At 39.5% G+C, this 27,987-nt stretch overlaps 1 protein-coding gene across 7 annotated transcripts; it reads right to left on the bottom strand.

The window, feature by feature from the left end:
• Positions 1-966: 966 nt before the first annotated feature.
• On the bottom strand, positions 967-26,695 carry NAA35 (N-alpha-acetyltransferase 35, NatC auxiliary subunit). Of its 7 annotated transcripts, none has more exons than XM_072992304.2 (23): positions 26,534-26,695; positions 25,921-26,054; positions 24,159-24,192; positions 22,570-22,684; positions 21,803-21,877; positions 19,849-20,016; positions 18,017-18,083; positions 17,013-17,056; positions 15,930-15,980; positions 15,348-15,431; positions 14,193-14,307; positions 13,412-13,590; positions 11,907-11,966; positions 11,715-11,821; positions 10,492-10,558; positions 8,605-8,703; positions 7,385-7,563; positions 6,524-6,684; positions 5,506-5,573; positions 4,707-4,847; positions 3,098-3,220; positions 2,318-2,398; positions 967-1,305 (listed from the first exon to the last, which is right to left on the bottom strand). In XM_072992304.2, the coding sequence occupies exons 2-23, from the start codon at positions 26,042-26,044 to the stop codon at positions 1,246-1,248; spliced, it is 2,202 nt and encodes a 733-aa protein (XP_072848405.1). In that variant the 5' UTR covers positions 26,045-26,054; positions 26,534-26,695; the 3' UTR covers positions 967-1,245. The 7 variants fall into 7 exon arrangements, with proteins under 7 accessions (XP_072848405.1, XP_078242283.1, XP_072848404.1 ...); XM_078386157.1 differs by having other exon boundaries at positions 6,548-6,684; XM_072992303.2 differs by having other exon boundaries at positions 26,408-26,667.
• Positions 26,696-27,987: the final 1,292 nt, after the last annotated feature.

Here is a 27,987-nt window from a genome sequence, read left to right as displayed (position 1 = left end):
AACGCATTCTTCGGTCCTTTCAAATCCTCAGGCATTCCAATCGAGCAAGAGAGAGAACGGAACGTCAGGGAAGGGAAGGGAAGGGAGCAACCAGCCAGCCCTCCCGCCCTCTCTCCCTTCTCTCCGCGGCTGGGTCGAACGGCCGCCTCTGACGTTACCCAACCGGGCCAGCGCATCGCTCCGCGTTCCCTCTTCTCTCCCTCTCCTCAGGGCTGCGCTGGCCGCTGCCTCCCGCGTCCCCCCAGCATGTCCTCCCTCTGCCTCGGAGCCCGGCCAGGAACTCCCACTGCTCCCCTTCCCTTCCCTTCCCCTCGGGGCGACAGAGGCGGCGCGGAGCCCCCTCCTCGCACGGCCTTGGGAACGGCTCTCGCCTCAGGCCGAGAGCGAGCGAGGAACAGGCACGGGAAGGAGGGAGGGGGAGCAGGGGGTGGAGGGAGAGGAAAGGAGTGACAGCGCCACAGCCAATCGGAAGGAGGATGTAGCCTTGTTAACTTGAGCCATTTTTTCAATGAATTTACTCCGTGCAGGCACGGAGTAAATTCATTGAAAAAAAAAGGGGGGGAGGCTGCAAGGCTGGCGGCGGCTCCGCGGGCCATCAGTCGAGGTCTGGCGGCCGGATTTGGCCCGCGGGCCTTGTTTTTGACACCTGTGCTGTAGACAAATATGGAGTTTTCCTGGTGCATCTGAAATAGTTATGGAGTAGTCAGAACAGGAAACATGTCTGTTTTGCCGAAAATTTTGTGTTCCAAAATTAATCCCTCAGTTTGCAGAAAAGCTAAAAGGAGGTAATTGTTTATATGTGCAAAAGATCCCCAAAATCTATGCTGCTGCACCGCCATCAAAGCAATTTGTTTGAAGCTGTACTGTTTTTGCTCGCCAGTACATACTGAAACATAACAACTGCCCTTGGACTTTACTTTCAAAATGACAAAAAGTCTGATGAAAGGTTTACAAATTTTCTACACATTTGAGAAAAACAATTTATTACTTAAATGTGCAATAAATCAAACATACAATACTTCAACAATGTAGTTGATAAAATCAGCCCCAGTGGTACAATATGGTCATATTTTAAACAGCAGCTGTGATTCAGGGTGTGTAAAGGAAGTCAGAATAAAATTGCTTCCTATACAGCAGTACTTTTTCCCAAGAGCACCATGACCCTTTTGAGCACAGTAGGAGAGTCGACCAAGGCAACTCTGTTATACAAGGTACAGTTCATTTGTTCTTCTAATCCTTTGTCTTTCAAACAAGCTTCACCACAGGGAAGTATCTATGAGGGGAGAAGTCAAATTCTGGAGGAACCTAGAAGAAAGATTTTAAGATACTTGAATGGACATCTAAATGACTAATTACATGTTCTTATTAATTGTTTAAACAGTAAGAGGGTGAGCATAATGTTGACTCTAAACAACTGTCTTACACAAGGTAATAATTTTTGAATTGAAGAGCCTGGCAGAAAATCTGTAAGGCCAACCTATAAAATTGAGTATGACTGATTCTTACTTAGTATTTTTTTCATGACAGTAACTTACTTATTGGCGGGGGGGGGCATACACTAATATTCAGAAGTCTCATTTTATTTATGGAAACACCTTCTGCAAGCACAAACAGAAAGGGGACACTTCCCACCTCCCTCCAGCCCACACACCTTAAAGCTCTGTTCCAGAGTTCGAAATACGTCCAGAGCATGTTTTCAAGAAAAAAGAGTGAAGGGAATAAATCCCAATCCTACTGTAAGCATCACACTGTTTTTAGGCCACAATCGGTACGAAATGAGTTCAGAGGTCAGTAATAAGAATGATGCCTGGATCACCACATTGCCCGCTCAAACAGATGCACACTATATTACAATCTAAAATAAGCCCTTGCAGCTGAACATCAGTTATTTTATAGAAATGTACACTACCCCTTCCTTTATTGTTCATCTTGTTTTCTGAATCTTTTCATTTGCAATTGCAACACCTAATATTGTACCCATATATTAAGATTTTTGAGAGGCCGACTCAAGAAGTTTCCATATTTTTATCAAATCAAATAGACATTTAAGATGAAAGTTTGTCAAATGTCCTTTCAAATAAACATATTTAAAACTTAGGTTAAATTGCTAGCTTAAAAGACATGTCCTGCCAATGTATTTTGGCATCCACTCTTGGTATTGAAATTGTATACAAATGTTAACAGCAAACCATTAAAGTGCATCAATAAGTCACACCACCCAAGCTTGTGATATACTTGCATTCTACCTACTTCTTTTTGACCAATTCCAAATTTGTGTTTTCAAAAGTACTTTTAAATTTAGTAGTGTTTTTCTTACTTTTGAATCCTTTTTGTGACCTCCTGCCAGCAACTTCATAACCACAATATTGGGTTTAGCAACTTTAAGGATTCTGTTGACCTAGACAGAAATAAAGTGCACAAACAAGAAGACAAAACATTAAAAGATCAGTACAGTATTGGCAAGTATTTAGTAAAAATAAGATACTTGCAATCATTATTGCCCTAAGCAATTTAGAAAGTTGCAACATGTTCTTTGTTATACTGTTTACAAATCAGCAGAGTTGTCTTTTCATGAGGACTGGCAGTATGGTTCAAAAGTATTATTATTAAGGATTAATATAGTGCATTTCCTTTTTTAAAAAAAATCCTATTCAGTGCATACTCCTGCAATGTGATGTCCCACTAAGGCTTAAACACATGCCAAATACCATTCTAGATTGCTGGCGACAGATTGTAGGCATAACTTTCATAAACTGAAAGAAGTACCTTCTTTCCTTCCCCATTTTTCAAAACGTTATCCAGGATCAAAAAACAGCTCCGAGGCAGCATACAGTGGACCCTCTACTTACGGAATTAATCCGTATTGGAACGGTGGCTGCAAGTCGAAAAGTCTATTTACCCATTTAAACTACATGTACAGAGGTTAAAAACATACTCTCCGTATTTCTATGTATAGGGTGGGGGTAGTCCTCTAGGGGATTTTTGCCTACAACTCTCATGACACCTGGTCAGCATAGATAGTGAGAATTATGGGAACTGCCATATGAAAACATCAGAAGGGCTCCCATTGCCTGCCCTGGTTTAGAGAGTGACTCACCTCATGGTCTGGGTTGGGAATATTTTCCAGTATCATTTTAGCTTGCTGGAAGTGTTTGCTAGCAGCCATATAGAGGTCAGAGGACTGAGGAGGAGGGCTATATTTGTTTAGGTCTGACATTTCCTAAATAACATTGGAGAAATAAAGATCAATTGAAAGATACTGTTTAAAAGGGCAAAAATGCCTATTTAAGTCATTCAAAATTAGACTACAATTTAGTAGCATCAAGATGACAGCACTCTCAAGAACAATTTGTACAGATTATTTAATTCCTAAATTATTATGTAATTGGACATTAACACATGTATTTGAAAATGCTGCTTTTCATTTTGGCAAATATACCCTGTTTCCCCAAAAATAAGACCTAACCTGAAAATAAGACCTGGGATGATCTTTCAGGATGTTCCCAATAAAAGCCCTCCCCCCAAAATAAGCCCCAGTTAAGTGAAGCAACCAGAAGAAAACATGACTGTAAGTCAACCCTTGACTTACGAATGTCCCTACATATGAACTTTTTGGTTTACGAACAGCTCCAGTCGCAAAAATTGGCATCGACTTGCGAACGGAGCCATTTGTCACCTTCGGAGGTCTCAAAGGGATTTCCCCCCCTCCCCCGGCATCGGAGGAAGCCCTTTGAGACGACTGAAGGCAAAAAGGCAGGGAGAAAGGGCTGGAAATTCGAATTTACCACCCTTTCTCCCTGCCTTTTTGCCTTTGGAGCTCTCAAAGGGCTTCCTCTGATGTTGGGCGGAAAGCCCTTTGAGACCTCTGAAGGTAATTTTTTTAAATGCTGGAACGGATTAATTCCATTCCTATGCATTTCAATGGAAAATGGTACTTCAACTTACATACTTTTCAACGTATGAACGCCGTTCCAAAATGGATTAAGTTCATAAGTCAAGGTACCAGTGTATTTGAATAAATACAGATGGCTGTACATGGAAAAAATAAAACATTCCCTGAAAATAAGCCCTAATGCGTTTTTTGGAGGAAACATTAATATAAGACCCTGTCTTATTTTCAGGGAAACACCGTATGTTTAGTTCTATATAGAGATGAGAAGGCCTGGGGAAAAACTTGGGGAGGGGGGAGGTTTTTTTCCCCTTTCCCCCCCAAAGCCATTTTTGCCTTTTTTTTTCTGGAAAATTGAAAAAAATGGAGTGTGGAATATGTTCTTTTGCAGTGATAAATATCTATGGCATGGTATTCAAACTATGTAACATGAAGACCTTAATGAAAGTCTTCTGAGACTATGAATATAAATTCCCTATACATACATATACTGTTCTCCCTATGTAAGGAACCTGGGGCAATATATAAATTCCTCTGATCTCACTTTTACATATACGGCACTTTCTGCGAAGCAGGCAAAACGGAAATGTCTGGGGTACAACTTTTTAAATAGAGAATGGAGGACTCCAAACAAATTGGTCATCTTCCCCAATCCAAGGGAAACACATCTTCCTAGCAAAGATTACTGACTGAGGAGGAAAAGAATAAGCATTTGGCAGTTAAAATCAACTCTCAAAATTAAAAACAAAACCCCCCACAAAATTACCCTCATGATACACAAATGTCTTACAATGCATTAGTAATAAAACTGGTTCACCTTGAATTGTAGATAGTGCACTGGCGGCGGCGTGATGACACTGTTGAATGGAGCAAACCTGTGCTCGTACCGAACTTGCTCACTATCAAGTTCAAATTTTGGCTTTCTCACTTTGCCATCCATGTCAAATGCAATCATAGTCTTCAGGAAAATGGGCAAGAAAAGGAAAACAGCATAATGAGGAAACTGCCAATGGCCATATGCTTGCAACAGGAACGCTAGTGCACATTATGCACAAAATTATAGCAAAAATGTCCTCTTTGTCATGCTAAGGATCCCAGATTGCCACATTTTTGTCAATAATTAGGTGGACTTTAAACTATCTTATTTCTTAACTCTGAATACTATTTAGTCTCTGGATTGTTACCTTTTACTTCAGTGCCAGCTCAATAGATAACTCAGTATACTTCTGTACGCACACTAACTAAAGTATTTGGAAGAAAAGGTATTATATGGGTTGGCCCAGAGGTCCTCTGCAGGTTCCTTATCTCTGCCAGATTGCACACTTTTTTCTTCTCCCCATCTCGGCAAGCCTAACTCCTATAGTTAGCTGTTGGATTGACACTTGTATTAAACAGAAAAAAAATCGGTGCTGTTCACCTTTAATTGAATTATTTCATCTGATACTTGAGCAATTGCCACGATTATGCCTATCCTGGCCCTAAATGTAAAATCAATCCTTTAGGAGTATTTAGATACAATTCTCAACTCGGAAAATTATACTTAAATACTTCACAAAATTGGTAAGTTTTGAAATTTTAAAATATTGAATTGGTAATTTTAACCCACAATACATCACCTTATACATCCCAGCACACATGTTTTGATAGGCTTGGCTCATGGTAATCTCTCTGCTCAGAGGACGAGCTGCAAATTACATGCATGAAAAAGTTTTAGTTAGGTTATGGAAACTTTACCGATACTACACAATATTAAGCAACATTTGCATCTTTCGAGTGGCACAGTAACTCTCTCTTCAGAACTCAAAATGCACACAATCATGTCAATAATTAGATAAGGAACGTTATGAGGGTGACATACTGCCTTAATAATAACCCATAAGAATTATTTGACAGCAGTGGTGAAACTAAAGCCTCATTAGGCTTGGAAAAGGGTTTTGCTGAAGCCCATGGAAGTTGAATGCGAGCAATTCAGGACAGATTACAGCCGGTGAGGGGAGAACTAACAATTTCTTCTCCAACTGCAACTCCCTTTTTCCAACAAGGCTACAGGGGGAAATCACACATTGTTGCCTTCAACTGACATGGAAACAGGCTAGAGTTCTGTTGGGAGAAATTTTGAAACATGCCTAAATTAATTTATGTAACTCACAAAAAGCAAACTGGCACTAACAAGGTGCCGATCACATTACTAGACACATAGCGGCTTGTGCAACAGGCTCACACCTAGTAATCCAATCTGACCCTCATCAGTTGGCGACACTGCACTGTGGTGACTTATGCAATTTAACACATGCATCTGTAAATCACCCAGAGGATTGTGACCAATGACTGCTGAATTACAGAAATAACAGTGAAGAATTAAGGTTATATTCAATTTTGCAAACAAACAAAAGAACACAAAGTAACTGCCTGACAAAAGTAGTTTAGTCATGAAATAGTCTTTCTTACTCTCCAATATAAAATAGTTAAACAGAAACAGAGACTCATGCCGAGAAATGGAAGAAGAGGAAGAGAGAATGACGTACCTACAGAACAACTACCATCTAATTTAAAGGGACACATCAAGCTGTTCACAGGTAAAACTACGATTAATTTGGCATTTCTTGAAGGAAATAGATAAAAAAAGCAGCTCACAAGCAACTTGAAAAGCATAGACACCTTTTTTCTTTTTCTTTGATTTTTTATTACTCCGGCCTTTCTGCTGCTCTTCCATTATTCTTTCTTCTGCCATCTGAGAGCTATCAGCACGACTGAGTGTTGACATAAGCCAGGCATAGAGAAACTCTGAGAGATACCTACAGTAGAAACAGTTCTAAATGTAGACCATTACCTGCTGGCTTTCTGTTTACACACAACCTCACTTTTGAGTGGTAAGCTTTTCTTTCAAACACATTTCGAGTAGAGAAGAACAAAGTTAATGGTGCCAAAGGATTGTTTTTACATCAACATTTTAAAAATTTCAAACACATATATTTGAAGAAAACTCCAGGATTTAACCATACTAGGTCTTCAGTGAAACATATCCTTGCAGGATTATAAATCAAAGTTGTCAATAAAAACCATTTGTGTTCACCAAGATCACCCTTTCAAAATCTTCTTTAAAATATTGAAATGAAGAAAAGACATTGATCAGCTAAAAACAATGGCTTGAATTACAAGATAACTTAATTCAAGGAATTAAGCTGAAGGGACATTTCCCACCCTTTCCCCTCTGCACCCCTTTCAAAAAGTCTCTGCAGGATCAGGGACCCAATGTGCTATATGGGGTGGGACTCGGAGCTGAATGTGGAGGGAAGCTTTTATTCTATGAAGTCTCCAAGGCTATTTTAAGTGCAATTCTATCTACAGTATGAGTAAATCACATACAACCATATGAGTCCACATTCTGCATGCATGGTACATTATTGTCTCTTCTGCTGTACAATGCACATTATTATGTTTCTAGTGGTTTGCAAAGTGCTTCTTTTCAGGTTTCAAATAAATTCACACACTTACCAATATATGTAGTAATATTCATGCATGCTGTACAGCTCCAACTCAAAGCCACTAAGAAGGTACTGAATCATAATGCGAAGGTTATGGTAAAGGACCCAGGTGCCCAAGCATGCCAAATGCTGTCTTTGGGGTTCTTGTTTCAGTAGCATACTGTGAAGTGCTGCATCTACTTTCTCTGCCTTAAAAGTTAAAAAAAAAGTACACTTAGCTTACATTTCTGCATCTACAAATTCTATTGATAAGAAAAACCCTGCATGTTATCACTAGACTACTTATAGGGCACAATTCAGAGTAGTGGTTATAACATTTAAAGGATCAGGCTATTTAAACAATCATGTGCTCTCTTATGAGCCCACACAGTTTTAAAGAATTTCAGGAGTGGCTTCTCTCTATACTACCATTGCAAGAGGCACATTTAGCAGGAAAATAAAACAGGGTTTCTGCCCTCAGTCTCTGGAACTCTCTGCCAGTGGAAAATGAGGCCAAATTAAATAATAAATTCAATTTTATTGTTGCTTCAAATTAATTCAATTTTAGATTCAAACTGGTAGTTCTATGAAAATAGTCATTTTTTATAAAAACAAGATGAACGCAAGCATTTGAGAAAACATGTTATGATTCTATTGTGATTTACCCTAAAATCATGTGGTTATTAAACTGAGCACACTGTTTTCCAAACATAACCAAATACAGTACTAGAATTTTGTTTCGTGAACTAATATATTCTTGGTCAGCTAAAGCCTGCTAGGAGCAAGATTTTATGACAATTATGTGTTGCAAACTCCATCAGTTGCCAATATTACTGCACAATTAACACACCATTGTGCTTTGCTATCCGCAGCATTATATTGTCAATACATACAGCAGAGACAAAAGTGAATACAATCCCAAATATTGAAGTGAATCCCAAATATGGAAAATGTGGATGAATAGAATTGCATTTTGTCGAATATAGAAAGGCAGAATAAGCAAGGTCAGCAGGTAGATGCGAGGAGACATGGGGCAGGAACAACCAAAGAGCACAGCTTTAAACCCTGTCCAAGATGTCCAGATCTCCAACAGTTGTGACTGTGCAATTTTAAACATTTGTCTAGAAACATATCAGCCATGAAAAAAGGGAAAGTGTATAAAACACAAAACAGTTTTCAAAGTGTATAAAACACAAAACAGTTTTCAAAGTGTCACACCGTACAATGTTCTGTGTCGTGTCTGTTAATTACCTCATCTTGCAAAGTAGCAAATTCCTCAAGAATATGACCAAGTTTATCTCTCTGACGAGCCCTGTTATGCCCATGAATTTGAATCAAACTGCAAAATGGCTGGAGTGGGAGGGGGGAAAGGAAAGTGATTAGTTTTAGACTTCTACATCATTCTCCATCTACATCACAGATCTTTAGACTACTATTTTAAGAAACTAGAGACAGGATAACTGTGATCTTTTTTATCAACACTAACTGTGGGACATTTTATATACCTCCACAGGAAATCTAGTTATGTGCTGAGCTCACGTCCAACCCTATTTTTGACAAGACAGGATGATGCTGAACTAAGCCTACTGACTGTAAATCATACATGCAGACATATTGAGGATGGTATTGAAACAAGCATGTGGAAGAGCATATCTGATATATATCCTCTTCATCATCTTAGAACTGCAGATCTGGAAGGGACTCCATGGATTATTGTGTCCAGGGAGGCACAGTGGGAAATCAAACTCCCAACCTCTAGGTCCACAGCCAGATGATACCTAAATTGCTGAGTTATACCATGCTATTGATTTCACAGGTGGTATGTTGAGTGTTAATGGCCTAATGAACTGGACACATGCACTACAACCTTTGCAGGCATCTGGCATTCAAAGGGAACAGCAGCTAATAAAGGTTCAGGGACAAATCACAGACTGATGTATTTCTCTAGTCTATCATAAACTTTTGAGAAATTAACCAAAAAGCAGAGCTTAAAACGTTACATTTTTAACTACAACATCCAATATCCCACATCAAGTATGCCCATGCAAAAAACAGCAATAAAGAGCTTCTCACTAAATCATTTCTTAATATTTATTTATCTTCATTCAAATCCACATGCAACTACAGTCCCCATTTTCTCAACAGGGAGTATGTGGATGAGATAGAACGGTTTGGAAGAATCTTCTGGCCTAGCCCACTGTTAATCCAGCATTATAAAAATGGGGCTAAACCTGGCTTAGATTGGCAACCAAAGAACCTCTGAAGATGCCTGCCACAGAGAGTGGCGAAACGTTAGGAAGAACAACCTTCAGAACACGGCCAAAGAGCCCGGAAAACACTCAACCACAACCAAAGAATTCTCATACAAAACATCTCTGGGTTACAGAAAAGGTCAATTCACTTAAAATTGTTGTTCCTGTATTCACCTATATGTTGATTCTAACATTTAACTAAAACTTTCTTTTTTAAATGCATTATGATGAAGCACAAAAAAAAGGAAAAGTTATCTTTGCTCTTACTTTTTGTCTTTTCATGCTTAGGGACTTGCGTTCCCTAAATGCAAATTTTAAGATGTCATTATTAATTCGTGCAGATGGTACTACCTCAAAAATCCAAATATTCAGGCAGTGCATCACTCTGCTCTTCTCTCTCTGTAGATGCAACAACCTGTCACCCTCTGCGGAGGCAGAATATTGATGGGTGGAAGGGAAGGTTCCTAGAGGGAATCACCAACTCTTAAAAAATATGGTATAATTCCTACTCACTTGAGACAAGGATAAGTCTTCTTGGGAAATGGCCCAGAAGGAAGGGGTTACTGGGGCCTTTGTACTGCCTCTCCTTTTATGAACATAAAAAGCTTGGAAAAGTTATTTCTGGCCATCAGTGGCCACGTTGGTTGGCAGATTTAGGGAGTTACATTCCAAAAAAAGTAAACTCTGACATGATGTTATATTCCAAATTATACTCCTCTCACACCAGTGAGCACGTCTCTCAAATAATAAAACGCCTCTCAACTTGAAAAAGGAAGATAATAATTTGATTAAACAGGCAGAAAGATTTTGAATTCTGGAAGGTATTATTCATACCTATTATACCTAGCTATTTTAACAAAGCTTTTTTAACACCATCAATACTCACTCGGACACAGTGTGTGACAAAGGAGTCAATGTAATCCTTAGCCTGGTGGTTGTTATAAAGACAACACCTAAGAGAGAATGAAGAAGATGATCATTCTGAGTTAAAAACACTGTCCTGAAAATGAAGCTCCTACCTGGACTCCCCCCAAGGGCTATACCAGCCTTAAACCCCAGGAGGCACCTGTATTAAAGCTGTTCCAAGGGCAGGAGTGAGGAACTCTTCTCCCACTGAAGGCTTCATACAGGTGTGGGTGGGCCCAGAGCTGAATGTACTACCCCTTTCCTCTCTTTCTATTACACCCTATGCTCTCTCTCTCCCCACTTCTCATGGTGAAGGCACTTGGAAGAAGGATATATCAGCTGAAATCCTATTGCTTAGCACAGTGGGTTGCACTGGAGTAGGCCCACTGAATCTGAAGCGATCTGGTGAGTCAACTCTTCTGTAAATCCCATTGATTCAAATGAGCATATTCTAATTGTGACTTCCTTTAGTGTAGTAAGATGTAACTAGAGTAAGCCCATTTGAATCAATGGAATTTATGGAGGAGATGATTCACCAAAACCCCACTGATGCAGCGGGCCTGCTCTAGTATGATTTATTATGCTAAGGAGCAGGGCTTCAGCCACTACTATTTCCAGAAGAAGTCTTAATTATTTACAAAGGGTTTCTAAAATTACATTGAGGGCTCAAGCAGCCACAAGATGCCCGTTCCATTTAACACTATCTGTGAACTAAAATTCTAAACACATAACTTTATTCATAAGTGCATTACTTTCTCAGGAGTTAAAATAATGGGTTGAGCTTGAATATGGAAATAATCAGAAACACTTTAGAATATCTGTATCAGATAATCTGACCTCCAGTGATCATGGGTAGAATTTTGCCAGCACTTTGAATTCATACTCCTGATGAGGAAGAGAAATATTGCCTCACATTTTAAGACATAAATAATTACGGAGCATCAAATAATTGGTGGATGGTTACCTACAAAGCTGCAATGAAACAAAGCTGCATGGAAGTCCCACTCTCATAGCAGCCAAGAATCTTCCTTCAGAACTACAAACTCATTAACAATATTCAGTTACCTAAATCCACTGAGATGTTCTGTGCTCTACAAACAAAGGCAGTTTTAAAACATCAACAACAGTATTTTTGTCTTATTAAACATGAAGACACAGCAATACATATGCAAATTAATTGGAAGCCCGGAGTCTGCTACTTACTTAGGTGAAAGAACTGGCGGACTGACAAAAGACCTCAGGGCATCTTTCACCATATCTTGCATGAGGTGAGTGCCAAATACTTTTTTGTTATCCACAAGAAAAGTAGTCTGCAACACAGGGAAGTTTTGCTAATTCATCCAGTTATGAACACACAGTAAAAACATTTTAGTGTAGAAGGCATTTTGTACTTGCCTGCAACAGTGATCTTGAAAGAACGCAAGGTGACTGTTCACTAAATTCACAGAAAAAATCCTAAAATGTAAACATGAATTGGAGAAAAAAAGTCACTGTTAACAATCCTTTGCTCCCCTAAGAGCAGCTCCTCCTTCAGAAATGCATAAGCAAATATTACAACCTCCCCATGTTTTAAGGAGCCATTTCTGCCCATGATTCCCTCATTTGACGCCCTTGTAGTTTTGCACTTTAAACATGTTCTCCTAAGCTGGAAGTCTCAATGAAAACAGTAGGACTAAACTTCTATGCCACCATGCACAGGACTGATAAAGTCTCCTTTATGCTATGCTATGTGGGTCTGAAATGACATGGAATGAAAATGAAGTCAAAGACAGATGCTGAAATGCTATTGCACTATGTTAGTGTAAAGTTACACTTGCAGAAGTTCACAAGAGTTGTGCCCAGGCAGTCCACATGGCATGCCTAATCAGGCAATTGTCTCTGTGCAACTGCAGAACTGCTTGCTAGGTATGATCTCCAACTTGATTCAGCTGTGGAACAGGATTTTGGTCACAGCATATTCACATTTCTGTGCACAATGTCATAAATTAGAAAGGTGAACTACTCAGAGCACAGCCCCTTCCCTCATTCTTGGGCAAAAAGGAAGAAATAAAGACACTTATGTGAAATAACACTGCAAAGTTCCGTTGAGACAGAGCCGGAATATGGAGATGGAAAAAATAATGAATAAATGCAAAGAAAACTTCACAACATCCCTCTGCTTGCCAGGACTCCTTCTTGGCAGCGAACATGCTCTGGATCAAAGTTATTCAGGCACCTGTACTCACTCAGCTCTGGACTGAGAGTCAGAGGGGATCTGGTTGGCTAAATAATTCCAATCTTTGTATTCGTGAAGGCTTTCACGGCCGGAATCTAATGGTTGTTGTGGGTTTTTCAGGCTCTTTGGCCGTGTTCTGAAGGTTGTTCTTCCTAACGTTTCACCAGTCTCTTTGGCCAGCATCTTCACAGGACAGCACTCTGTGCTCTGGTGTAGTTGGCTTGGGAGTGCAGTATTTATGGCTGTCAGATAGGCTTTTGTCTTTTTCTGTAATGGGTGATTAGTGTGTCTTGAACACGGTTAAAGAGCCCGAAAAACCCACAAAAACCAATTCCAATCTTTCTCCCCCTTCTTGGCCCTATGACCAAAGGTAAATACAGCAGGCAACTGAAGGTAGAAGGAGAAAAGCTTGAAAGTGGTGTAATTGGTAGTGTGTGCCTCACTAGTTAGACAAAGAGTTCAGCATACCCAGAAACCCATGTATTATTGTATCTTCCTGGCTACTGCCACTTCAGACCAAGAGGAAGAATATGGTTTGCCTACAGCTATACACCTGGGACCAACCATATTCCAATCTCAGAATACTTCTGTCTTCCACAAAATACTCTCTATACCCTAAGATTCATACAAGGAAGAAACCTTTTTGATCCAACCAGTCAGACATGTTCACAGTATTGGTACTCACCAGTATGCAGTGCAAATTAGTTAGAGTGACAACTTCACAAACAGTTTTTATTCGATCAATAAGTTTTGAAAAATAGTTGACCATTTCTTCCCTCTTAATGATTTTTGCGTATCGAGGAAAAGTTGGAGGAAGCAATCTCTGATTAACAAGGGGCTCAAAGCCCATCATAATAGGATGATCTGAAAATATATAAAAGTTAAATAATTCCTTTCTTGCTCATAAGCTCTCCTTTAAGTGATGTCACATATTTTATACAAACAAAAATATTCAAAAAATTAAAATAAAATAAACTGAAAGAAAAAGAAAACTTTCCACTAAGTTAAGCAGTGAGACCTTCTGTTCTAAGTCATATACCAGTTTGAAATTACTGTTAAGAATTCAATTAAGTTAAAATTACCAGAAATATAAGAGTATTTTTAAAAAAAGACAACCATGAATCATGAAATATGTCATGATTCAGAGCACCACACTTAAGATGCCTACCAATGTGCTTTTCAAAAGGAAAACCATTTATTTGCACTAACCTATTACTTACTGTACACATGAAATAGCAGCAACTGCACAATTTACAGCACGTGCTTCAAACGGACAAGATGCTCTATCTAAGTACCAAATTTCATCAATGTTCTAATAACAACTGAATATATCTGCCAAATCCCATTTAAAAACTATCTTAAGATGAACACTAGAGGATTGTTTTCCATACCAATTCTGTCAATTCCCCTTGGAAGTTGGTGCCATCAAGCATGGTAGTCTTCCAGCATTTAAAACAACTATTTACCTCCTTTTGTTGTGTCATTCTGAGCCTGAATACCATGGTGTAATGAGTTGTGGATAGCAGAAAGCAGGTCAGCTGCCTGAGACGTCAGCTTCTGAGCTTCTGCAACTGCACTAGTCTGTTAAAATCAATTTTTAGAACTGTTTATGTTACCAGGTAAGAAAAGCAACACCTATTGTTTTAAGAAGCAGCACAAGAAAAACAATGTTGCTAATATTACAGTAATTTAAAACAGGGGTTGTCAACTCTTGGTCTGCGGACCGGTGCCGGTCGGTCCCGCTGGAACTGGGCTGTGGATACGAATCTCTGCCCCTCCGCACACACACATGGGGCGTGTCACACATGCGTGCACGCTTGTCACCGCTCCCGTGAGAGTAACAGGCCCCCCGCGCATGGAGCTCTCTCCCCCCAACTGGTTCGCGGCCCTAAAAAGGTCGGGGACCGCTGATTTAAAATATGTATTTGCATTCCTACTACCTAATATTTTAGACATGTAGCCTCTGATATGTAAAAATATCGGGCTGCTTCATGTGGTGTGAAGGAACTGCTTTTAGAAACATACTTGTCCACTTCTGCTTCCAGGTCGGTAGAGAGGAAGACCGGAAGCTGCAGTCAAACCCCTGGCCCATCAATCCCAGGACTGCTGACACCAACTGATAGTGGCAGAGTTTCAAAAAACACTTATTTGATCATTGCTAGGTTATACAGGCAATGCATGCACCCTATCTCTCCGCTTCAGCCTCTCTCTTTGCAACCAGTATTGCAGGTAAGAACTTGAGATCATACTGTTTTATCCTGCTGAATTGCATTATATTGTTCTACAACTATTTTATGTTGTTTTACGGACTGCACTCCACCCTGAGATCTCTCAGTCAGGGGATGTCAGAACTATTCTAATTAATCAAATAAGAGCATTTCCAATGGATCAAACCAAGGCACCACCATTCCAAGGGTGACCAATGGATGAAACTAGGAAATTTACAAGCAAATCATGAAGGCAAGCATTTTCTTGCTTTTCAGGCTGAGGGTTTGTACTCAGCAACTCTGAGTAGTACAAGCTCTCTATGGAGGATCCACATAAACAATCTGGTTTGCATACCCAAAACGACAATATTCTGTAGCATTAGCAGTAACTAAGGAATTATTTAATAATCATACCTCTTTTTTGGTAAAGGCTATCAATACAGTCAGTAATACCCGTGTAAACTTCACTCTGCTGAATACTGCAAAGCACTGTTGATGCTACAAGAAATCAAATTACAAAATTAAGATACTTCAAACTCCTAGAAACTTAAAATTTGAGTAACATGCTCCCAGAAACATGCTTTACTCTTCATGCATACAAAGTTGCTTTGCAATTCTGAAGGCAAACATAATTTTAAAATAAATTCTCACAAACTAAATAAACAAAGCTTTTTTCTGAAAACAATTAAACAGGTAGTATCAAAAACCTCTGTGGCTCCAAGATCTTACCACTGATGAAATTAAATTGCAACATCTTCTATTATAGAACCCCTGATGATATTATATTATACATTACTGTGTACAGTTCCTACTTAGTATGGTGCAGAAGCCAAATATAGAGGCAAAAACAAACAAAAAACACCACCCCCAACAATCTTGTGCTTTTATATACAGCTCAGTCTTATTCTACATTGTCTTTCCACTTGTCAGTACACAAATACACTTTATTATACAGCATGTTTTAAATCATCTTGTATAGCTTACAAGAATCCTTACTTCAAGCTCCACTTCTGGATCTCTCTCTTCTCCTTGCCTGCTTCGAGTGCTCTGTAATTAAAGACATTGGAACATTAAATATATGGTATGCCAATCATCATTGTCTGTCAATATAACAGTACTTTATAATTTCCAACAATATGTGTATATTTTGTTTGGAAGGTGTGCATGGAGAGAGAGGAGAGTAAAGTGTAATAGACAGAGTAGGCAGACCTGGCCTAGGAAAGCTAGACTGAAAATCAACTGGAGTGTAATGACAGGAGCTGTTCTGGTTTTCTCTTCTGCCTGTCTCATTAACACATTAGCACAGAGATCTAGGTCTTACATCAAAAGGGTATAAAAAGAGGATGAGAGTCTGATCAAACAGGCTCCATGTGAACTTTATCTCCTCATGCTTCATTGCTCCTGATACTCTTTTCCTGACCTTGAGACTGATCTGGAGAATAAGATGGTATAATATATTTTAGAGCAGAAGTAAAGGGTACCACTCCTATATGTTTCTCCATGTAAAAATAAAACACTCAAAAGCAAAATCTAACACACCCGGGAAAAAGATTCCTATTCATTTTGGACCAGTTTCTGAACTGTCTTCAAATGAGACAAGATAATCATAGAAATCAACAAAAATGGCCATATTACAAGATACTGAGATTCCAAAAATTGCAGTATGGGTGTTTTCCTAAGGGACATATAGTCTATATTGCCAACAGACTTTTACACTGTTCAGTAATTGGAAATGAAATAATTGCAATAACTGGAAACGCTCAGCTAATCAATCTAACAAGTCTTGATCCAGGATCAAACTACTTATTAACAGACATATTTTTATACCAAATCTTGCAAAGCCTGAAAGATTGAATGCAACACAGCAGCCATTTTGATCATACATAATGCATACAGTAAGTCCTACCAGATAGTTACAGAAGTTCACTGAGTAATAGAAAATAATTAATGGACTGAAGGATTAATGACCCTGTGATTATTTTCTAGTAAAAACTGATAATATGTTTGTCCTTGTGTTCATTGTACTGGGAATTTCTATGTAAAAAATAAAATTATATTTTAAAATGGCCAAAAACATACCTTCACTCGTCGCTGCATGTCATCTTCAACATCCTTCAACATACCTAGAAAAGTATGTAAGACACGTTTTGTTCATCTTAGTGGACATGTACATACTATGTGGAACTGTTATTCTATGCCAGTGTCACTGCAGCAAGGCAACATAGAATGAATGATTTTGCCCCATGGAAGTTTGTTGGGGTCGGATTGTTTAGAACAGTCAAACACACAAACACAGACACAAAATAAAAAAAATACAAGACACACAAAAAAAGGACAGGAGAAAGGGTGTGAGGGCCTCCTCAGGCTCTATAAGACACAATCAATTCCCACCTCTGCTCTAGATGATTTAGAAGACATATCCTTTCATCACTAACCAACAAAAACATGTGGGTCAGGGCTGATGTGATTTGCACATCAGAACATCTGGAGGAACTCCTAATGCAAAAAGCTGGTTTAGAGGATTTTCCCCCTTGGTTTATTTAGTTTAATAAACCTTTTCTTGGTGTAATCCAATGGTTCCCAACCTGGGGTTCCCAGATGTTCTTGAACTAAAACTCCCAGAAGCCTTCACCACTAGCTAGCTGATCAGGATTTCTGAGAGCTGTAGTCCAAGAACACCTGGGAACCTAAGGCTGGGAAGCACTGGTCAAATCAGTCCACAGTTACACTAGAATCTGCAACAATGATTTGAATAAGCCCTACAGACTAAAACCAGAATTGTAAAAGACATATGTTGAACGAGTTTGAATGGATGGTTCACAGCTTGCCAGTTGGATATAATACTTAAAAAACCCTATGTTTGATAAGACTAATGATGCAGGATCCTTCGATTCTAGACAACTCAGGGTCATATGAAAACAGCCATTATCTTATTAAGTGATATCATATACAGTAAGTCTACAGACTTCCAAGTCACACTGGATTCCATAGGACTTCCTTCCAATGTAACTGAAGTCTTATTTTCTAAAACCACTAAAACATGACATTGTTCAAGAAAAGTATGATGAGTTGTTGAATTCTACCTGTAACTCGAAGATCTGTCACATTGTTTGCCATTTTAAATCCATATGTCATGGACTGAAAATCCTCCTAAAAGCAAAAGAGAGGGGAAGTCAGCACCATAATCCACACATATTTGTCAGCAGCATTTCTGCTTGAAGTGCAGAATTCCGGTTTCATACTGGAGCCATGCTCACAGTTGTTACTATATTACCTCTAAGACAATCACAAGATATGTAAAAGGTATGCTAAAAATCATCATTCCACCAAAATTTTAGTAAAAACAAAGCAACTTTTCTACAACAAAGGAAGAATACAAATCAAATAATTTCATAAATGAACTGTTCTAATTTGATATACCATATTTTTCCATGTATAAGACTATACTTTTGTCTAAAATCTTTAGACTAAAAATTGAGGGTCATCTTATAAATGGAAGTAAGCTGAGGAGATAACAAAAACAAGTGAAGGGAAAAGCAGGAATCAAAGTGATCCTGCAGGGCTTTGATCCCTGCTTTCCACTCCACTTGCTAAGCCCCACTTAGATTTCTTAATTTTGGGTTACAAAAGTGGAGGGCGTCTTATACACAGAAAAATACGATACTATTTCCTGGACTGACAATATAGCTTTACTTAACACCAATAAGACTGGATGCTTTGGATGTTCTGAAACCATCTTTCAAACCACGGTGGACAAAGCGCAGCTCAGGATCCTTCCCCCAATGCCAAAGGGGGTGTGTGTGAGATTTTTAGAAAAAGATGAAAAAATGGCCAACCATGCTGCAGAAACCTTCAACGGCTCAACTGGCCATTTTAAAGCAATTAATACCACCCTCTGCTCTTTTAGGCTCCAAATACCATTTAAACTTATTTTTAGAAAGGGGTGGATTTAGCCATGGTCCAGCGGATACAAAATGGGGCAGCTATGGCCACTTCAGACACTTGATGGCTGGCCACCCCTATTTTAATTAAGTGTAATTGCAAGATCAGACAGCACAGGGAAATCTGGTCAGTTTTAAACCAGCAGAGCTTGAGGATCTCTTCTTGTGATTTGAAAGACAGCACTCACAGCAATTTGTTCATGTAACATATTTATTTATTTATTTATTTATTGGATTTATATACCGCCCCATAGTGCTACAAGCACTCTCCGGACGGTTTACAATTTTTTAATTATACAGGCTACACATTGCCCCCCCCCCCAGCAAGCTGGGTACTCATTTTACCGACCTCGGAAGGATGGAAGGCTGAGTCAACCTTGAGCCGGCTACCTGGGATTTGAACCCCAGGTCGTGACCACAGTTTTAGCTGCAGTACAGCGTTTTAACCACTGCGCCACGAGGCTCTTCGAATGGGGCCACAGTTTGTTAGTGCTGCCTTATGAATTTTATTCACTGGTTTACATTTTAAAATTAGTGTTACTGATGCTTTGCTTTTGTAATACAGTGGACCTTGGACACATGAAATTTGGAGACAGAAAGGCAGGGTACAAATTCCCAAATAAAGAATATGCAACAACAAGAGACAGTTGCAATAGTTGCCAGTACTTTAGTGGAGGCAAACCAAGCAGACATGCCTGGAGGTTCTCTGTTCACACATGCAAACTACACCTGAGCTGGAGAAGGGACGTTTGCTACCTATTTCCACAATAAAGAATATAAGGTAGCTATGAGGAATGGACCAAAATGGAGAAGAATTTGAAAACAGAACATATTCCCACAATAAAAGCAATACAACATTTTCTAAGTAAATCAAAACAAAGCAATTTACAAGCACCAAACTACTCAAAGGCACAATGCAAACTGTATTTATTAAGTGGAAGGGGGAGGGGGGAATCAAGTGGACAAAACGTTACCTCTTCAAATACTGCAGCTTTGTTTACTTTTTCTCTGGCAATATCACAAATTTTTAGGATCCCAAGAGCAAATGCTTTCATGGCCGGATCCTCTATAAAGTCTGGATTATGAATGTAAAGGCAAGTGAATACGGTCTGTGCCAAGGAATGGCCTTCCAACCATGTTATCTGTAAAAATTATATACATAATATAAATTGACAGCAGGCCAGTTTTGTAACTTGCTTCATAAATACATCACTACACAGTAACTATTTAATTTTTTAAAAATACAATTATTGAGAACAGAAAGGGGAAATGCTATACTTCAATTTTTCCAACAGACTACAGAAAAAAATATATATGAAGTGCTCCAATTTTCATCATGAATGTTCCTTACATCTATAATATTACATATTTTGGTAAACAAATAGCATGAATAAAATATTAATAATATTTTTATATTCTGGGACCCTGAAAGCAGAGATGAGAAATAAAACGATGGTTTTAATAGCTAATATTTAGATGGCAGCAACATTACTGGGTTGAGTCACAATTACTGTTTCATGTTACTTCAAGTTGTTATCTTTGAGGGTAAAGTTTTAATTTAATTATCTCTCTCTCTCTTGCTCAACAATGTCACTAAGTGGCTATCAACAATTAATATAACAAATTAATTTATTTTCATGGACATTATCAAAGTTAACAATTGGTTTCTCAGTTAATGATAATGATAATGAATTTGCTCTAACATTAGTGTTTCTAAATTCTGCGCTGCTTATACACTGCCCCATAGTGCTTAAAGTACTCCCTGGGCAGTTTACAATGTAATGATGCAAGCTACACACTGCTCATCCCCCATCTACCTGGGTACTCAATTTATCAACCATGGAAGGATGGAAAGCTGAATCAGCCATGAGCTAGCTACCTAAGCCCATTAGGGTCTAACTTAGTCTGTGAGCAGGATCTTGACTGCAGTACTGAAATTTAACCACTTGCACCACAAGACTCTTTTACTGCACACAAGATGGACCTGACAACAGATGGCTCACCAAGTCCCCAACCAAATGTCAAGCTGCTTGGGACTCAATTAGGCTCCATGCCACTTGGCATGGCAGCTGACGCACAGATACACTTTCCTGGCTCTTATGTATAACAGATAACACTGGGCCCATGTCATTTACTTTTGTTTCTGCCAAAAAAGATATATGCTAGTTTATGTTCACATACACTAAGGAATATAACAACATTATCCACACTTGTCTGCTGAGGAAATAAACCACTTTTTCTCAACTCATGCAGAAACAATATTTATACTATGTACCGTTAATTTCCATGTTATTCGATTTGATAATTTAATACAGCAATGACAACTTTCACAAAGATGTATTGCACTTTTAATCAATATCTTATTTAAAATGCAATCCTGTGTATGCTTAATTAGAAGTAATCTACCTGTCTTTAATAGACACTACTCTCTAGGTGGATTCTGCAGAATAAAAGATACAATTTTTTTCTGAAGTTAAAACTGACCGTTGTTGTGGGTTTTTTGGGCTCTTTGGCCATGTTCTGAAGGTTGTTCTTCCTAACATGTGCTTGGGAGAGCAAATTACACCAGAGCACAGAGTGTTGTCCTCTGAAGATGCCGGCCACAGAGACTGGCGAAACGTTAGGAAGAACAACCTTCAGAACACGGCCAAAGAGCCCAAAAAACCCACAAAAACTATTAGATCCTGGCCGTGAAAGCCTGATCATCTTTTTTTATCTTTCTCATTCACTTCATTAGAGACTTTCACTGAACTAAGTACCTTTCCTAAAAGTTTTCTAGAAAACTTAGTTATTTATTATTATTTATTTATTTACAATATTTTTTAGCTGCACCATTGCCAATGGCTTCTGGGCGGCGTATTTAGCTTCTGGGCGGCGTATTTACGGCGTATCTACAAATCCATCATTAAAACAAAACAATATTCTTACCAAGCAGCAAAAACAAGTATCCATTATCCCTATCAACTCCGGCAGGGATAAGTCTTTGATTTTAATAGTACCATCCTTCAAAATAATAAGAAAGAGAGAGTGAGAATGTATATGACTTCCCATGAGTAGCAAATGTAGTCTGAACAGCGTTTTAAAAAGCTCCATGTGAAAGATGAAGATGTGAACCATCGTCTCAAATTTGAATTGTAGGGGGACAGATCCCATGCAAAAGGATTTGGCATAAGTTAAATCAGGATCTGATGGTAGAGCTCTGGATAATTCACAATAGATTAATTAATCTATCTATTGGCTGAAATCCAGTAGTAAACTGCAATTATAGCAGGCCCACTGAATCAGTAGGGACCTGAGTCAACTCCTCTGCAAGCTCAATTGATTTATTGTGCCTACTCCAGCTATCACTTACTATTGATTTCAGCCATTATTTAGCAAGAAGCAACAACAAAATAATTTTCTTCATTTTAAGTCAGGCTGTTGCAATGAAGAATGACTAAAACTTGATTTCGGTCCTGCTCTTGGGGAAAACATACACAGGATCAGATTATGATCAGATGCAACCTGTTCTTTAATTCTAACTGTATTTTTGCACTTGACTGTATTGGTGGATCGGGGGGGGGCGGGTTTCTGGTAAAGTAGAACTGGATGAATTCCATATTCCTCTAGGGATTTAAAACTATGTACTTTTTTGCTTATTCAACAACAGACTCTATGAAACTCAATAAATTAAAAATAACAAGGAGAATGCTAACCTTGATAGCTTGTTCAAAGTTGAGAACTTTTCGATTAACTTGGTTTCCAATCATACCCGCATCCATTTTGGGATCCATCATTTCAATAGCTGACATTGCTTCAAAAAGACCAAAACTAAGGAAAGCAACGCACACACAAAAAACCAAGGTTGGCACTAATAAATACATAGATACACAGAGATCATTATTTCAAAGCATTGTATTTAAATATACACTTGCAAAGCAGAATCAGAGTGTACTGAAGTTACTTTGGCATATTGTGCAACGCTGGGCAGTTATTTTAAGGACAAATACAGACTCCATAAATTCTTCATAGTTTTTAATTGCTGGAGCAATTTAAAATTAATATGATTCGCTAGAGAAGAACAAAACAACTAAATACAAAGCTAAGAAAACTAGGATCGTTTATTATGAATATACTTTAAAACACAATCCTATTAATTAGGAAGGAAACCTCGCTGTATCCAAAGGGTGCTTACTCCCAAGTACAGTGGTGCCCCACTTGACGGTTACCCCGTTTCACAACGAAATCGCTTCACGATTAGGTTTTTGCGATCGCTATTGCGGTCACAAAACAATGATTGAAAGGGGGAAATCCGCTTTACGACGATCGGTTCCCTGCTTCGGGAACCGATTCTACGCATTACAACTATCAAAAACAACTGATCTTCGGGTTTCAGAATGGCCGCCCACTGTTTTCCGGACCTATTTCTGGGAGACAGTGACCAAAAATGGCTTCCCCTATGGAGGATCTATGCTGGACGATGAGGTATTTCGCCCACTGGAATGCATTGAACCGGTTTTCAATGCATTTCAATGGTTTTTTCCTTTCGCTTGACGACGATATCGCTTAACAGCGATTTTAACCGAATGGATTGTCGTCGTCAAGCGGGGCACCACTGTAATAATTATGTTTATGATTACAGTTTATGCACCAGGTATTGCAGGACTAAAGGCTTAGGACAGACGTACTGAAATCCAGCAACTAAGCATGTTAACTAAGCAAGTTAAGTTAAATCCAGCAACTAAGCATGTTCTTGGCTAAGGTGTGTGAATGAATATATTTTCAACAACAATTTTAATACAACAATATTATGTATGCAATGGCATCTAGCTGTTACTGGAGAAGTGTGTGACAAGATACTATAATTAATTTAACAGCAAAAACAAAGAAGTCTTCTGGCATCTTAAAGACTAGCAGGTTTTATTTAACATAACCTTTCATGAGTGTAGCCCACTTTATAAAACACACCAAATACAATCTGTTAGTCTTGAAAAAGTTATAGGATTCTGTTTTTAGTACAACAGGCTCCTCCTCTTGAAAAGGGCTTATTTTATGGCCAATACGTTTGTGAAGGTGATGGATCCAAAAGAAAGGCCTTCCCAACGATCTTAAAACCTGAGAAGGCTCATATAGATAGATGTGGTCCTTCAGATAACCAGGACTCAAGTTAATTGGCACTTTATAGGCCACAACCAGCATTTTGAACTGGGCCCAGAAACAGACCTGTAGCCAGGGTAAGCATTTGATCCAGGTGAAGAGATTAGAACACACATGTGAAAAAGTGGTATTTTTGTTGCAAACTCACAGTTTGTCATGAAGCAACTCCCCCAACTTCAATTCTAGAAGAAAATTCAAAAATAACACATTAGGGAGATGTAAACATTTTTAAACTAAGGCTATTAAATAATCCTACACAAAGAGAAACAAGCATACAGGCCAGAGTCCTACTCCCAATTTATGTTTGTGTTTGGGACAGGCGGACAGTGAGGCACTTGGCAGCAGAGCCCATTTTTCTGCCACCAGGAGAACTCTCGGTGTGCTTTTACTTCAGGATGCTTCTGCCAGCAAAATAAAACAATGGTCTCTGGATCCAACTCCATACATTTCAAAGTGTTCTATTTTAAAAATCAATTAATGTAAAACAATAAATGTACTCAAGTTTGAATTTAATCATTTTGAAAGTTAGCAAAGAAATAGCATATGAAAATTAACACTGGCCAGAATCCTATTGGTTAGTTTGTGTAAGTACGGTGGCATAAACCACAATAGCAAATTGCTGCTAGTTAAGAAGTTGCCACATGTGTTCCTTGTATACCATCTCACATAAATGGTGCACGACAAGGGATACAAGCAGCAACTTCTTAATCTGTAGCAATTTGCTGTAGAACTTTATGCCACTGCACTTAGAGTGGCATAAAGAACCAACAGGATTTTGGTCAGTGATAAAGATATCTTAAAGTGCTTTACCTACCACTACTTCTAAAATTACGTATGTAAAGAATTAGCACTTTAAAAATATATATATTTAGACCCAGAATTTCAGACAATCGCAAGATATATTGAGTTTGTCTAGAAAAAAAGAGCCGGGGATCACGTTTAACATGCACAAGGCTGCTGTCAACAGGAACAATTTATGATTTACTGTTTTCCAGAATCAAGGAGGGGAGTGCATCAAGAATGCATTTAAGAATAAACAAGGGAAACAAAAGAGAAGAACACCTGCATTTGCCAACAAACTGGTCTAGCTAATGTTTTGACCTCTCACCAGCTGCAGACAAGAAGAGAGGAAAAGGCAGGATTCTACTCTCCAGGTTTCTCACCCTGTAATTCTTTTTTATGAATTTGTAATATTTATTTTGATGCATGTGTGAGCAATCTGCACATTGCTCACACATGCATGCTGCACATCCTGCAGCTCATAGGATGCTGTAAACATACACATTTAAAAATGTCACCAAACAGAACTTTTCAGCATCTCTCTCTTTCACGGTTCAAGAAGAGCTGCCAGTAAGCCAGATAGCTGGCATGTAGGTTGGGATGGCAGCAGTTACAGTGCAGAGAACTAACCCAAAGTTTTGAAGCTGGTCTCAGCCATGCCATCTGATGCTAACAGTTAGTTGAACTGGGCATCTCACCAGTATTTGTAAATGAAGCCACAGGTGACTGTATTATTTGTATTTCCATCTCAATGAATCAGAGATGGGTCTATTTCTGGTGCCTCTGTAGCTGGAATGATACACTACAGACTCCCCCACAGTCCCCACCATGTTTAACTGGTGGCCTATCATAAATAGCAGAAGTTGTCTATGAACTTACAAATGATGTACTGTACAGTAGAACAGATAATTTTGGCAACAAACCAGAAGCAACAGAAACGGTTGGGCCGTGTTTAAGCAGCAGCTGGCAATGGCAATTCTCTTCATAAAAGCTTTATGGTAGCTTTATTGACTCTGGCATTACTAGTTTAGTAGCTCCTCGGGTCTACTAAACTGCCGCTCAACCTTACTGCTCCACCACTGTTAATCTCATAACTGATATTTCCTAAATATATATGTAGGACAATTTACCTCTGCAGCAATCTTCAAAGTCTTGTGTAATATCTATCCAGTTCGTGTTACTCTTTTCCATCTTCTCAGGCATACCGAGCTCCCAGCCCGAATCATCATCTTCTACTGAAGCCTTCATAACCATGATCTTAAACCTACACAGACGTTGGTCATAGAAAACAAAGAGAGCCAAACATTGTTACTGACAAACTGGGGAGGGCATAGGCTGTATACAATTTACTAATCCTTCGTTCTTTGGGTTTTTAAGACTGGCAAAATGTACAGTATAAGGGATGCGGGGCGCTTGTGGGCATCCCTTACACAAAATGTATAAGGGATACCCGGGCTAGTGGGCAGGGACGGTCAACCTCTTCGGATCCACGCTACGCTCGACCACTGGATTAGCCAGTCCATCTGGAGCGGGGTGTGTGTGTGTGGGGAATCATACACAGCCCCGGGCTCGGCGGCCACCAGTAAAGCACCGTGGAGGCTGCAAGGGGCCTCCCACCTGATGTCCCAGGTGACGGGACGCGCTTCCGGAACCCCGTGGCCGCTGCTTATCTACCGGGCAACTCCCGACGGCTGGCAGAAAAGGAGAGGAGAAGGGGGGGCGGAGCCTCCACCACACGATCACCTCGACAGGACCCGTCGCCTCCTTCCAGCAACGCCTGCCGAAAGCACCTTCGGTACTTCCCTTTTCTCTCCGAAGCCCCGACCATAGAGTCAAAGAAAGCGGGCACGAACTTGGCTGTTGCGCGTGCGCGCGGCTCTCCGACCGCTAAACGGATTCCGGAAGGAATGGCAGCCCTAGGAACCGCCCTTCCCACTTTCATTATAGAGATATTTAAAAAAGTAGAGAACGCGTGAGGCACACAAAAGTGGCACTTTTAATGCTATTTAAAAAAATCATTTTAGTGTGAGGGCTCACGAATTAAACTCTGCTTCCTCAGATTCCCACAGTCTTAATATTTTTGGACCATTGATTTATATGCACGCTATGTGTATATTCAACCGTGCCTCTGGAGTGTACATTTAGGGACACGGTGTTCCGCTGCTTCTTTCGATCACCCGCACGAAATAGATGGCCAGCAACGACTAAACTGAACGGAGTGTGGCAGGTTTTGCCTTCAGGAGACTGACGGGTTTCCAGGGGTGGCTTCGGTGCTCTGGCTCTGACTTCAGAGAAGCAAGAGCGGCAGTTTCTCCAAAGAGAGAAAACCAGGACTTTGTTGTCGCAGTACTTTGGCTCCCTGTTTTATGAAAGGTGCCTTGTTGTTGTTTAGTCGTGTCCGACTCTTCGTGACCCCCATGGACCAGAGCATGCCAGGCCCTCCTGTCTTCCGCTGCCTCCCGGAGTTGGGGGTCAAATTCATGTTGGTAGCCTGCGATTACCGCAGGACTTGTTGCGAATGTTAAAACAGATACATTTGTGGGTGGGTGTTTTTACTAATCATATGAGGCAATAGCCAATTCCAATCAGCTCACCCCTTTTTGCTCCTGACCTGGAGGTTGTTTGTTTGTTTGTTTAATTCTGCTGCTGAGGCCTTCTACTTTTTCAATCCTGAACGATTAGAACAGACTTCTGTTTGCGCGATCAGTTTCCTTTCTCCAAAAGGACAGGGATGAGGAGTGGTGTACTGTTGATGCACTAAACCGGGCCTGATGTTTTGGATAGTGGGAACGCCCAATCTTTTCCCCTTATCACCATAAAGTATTGTGTTTTTTAAAAAAAAACCAAACTACCAAGTTTAGCACTAGAATAGATTATCACTGCATTGATAAAAAGCATTTGTATAGCTCTAAATCACCTCTTCATGGGCAAAAAGAGAGAGAGAGAGAGAGAGAGAGAGAGAAAGAAGCTGAAATTGTTATGACATAGAAGAAACTATGGCAAACTACTATGGCTCTGCAGTATGTGTGTATGTGTACGTTGTGGAAAATTTTGAGAAACCATTCCTTTTGCCTAACATGCAATACCGTACTGTACTTTTAACAGCCCACCAGCTTTGCAATGAACCATAACAAAAGAGCTGAGGATGGGCAGGGGGAGGATCAAAGGAAGTGGCCTGTGGTGCAGATCAGACAGAT

The sequence above is a fragment of the Pogona vitticeps genome, chromosome 2 (assembly GCF_051106095.1).
Source record: "Pogona vitticeps strain Pit_001003342236 chromosome 2, PviZW2.1, whole genome shotgun sequence".
NCBI classification, from domain to species: domain Eukaryota; kingdom Metazoa; phylum Chordata; class Lepidosauria; order Squamata; family Agamidae; genus Pogona; species Pogona vitticeps.
Note: the sequence above shows the minus strand (reverse complement) of the source record. Positions and strands in the feature narration are given on the sequence as shown.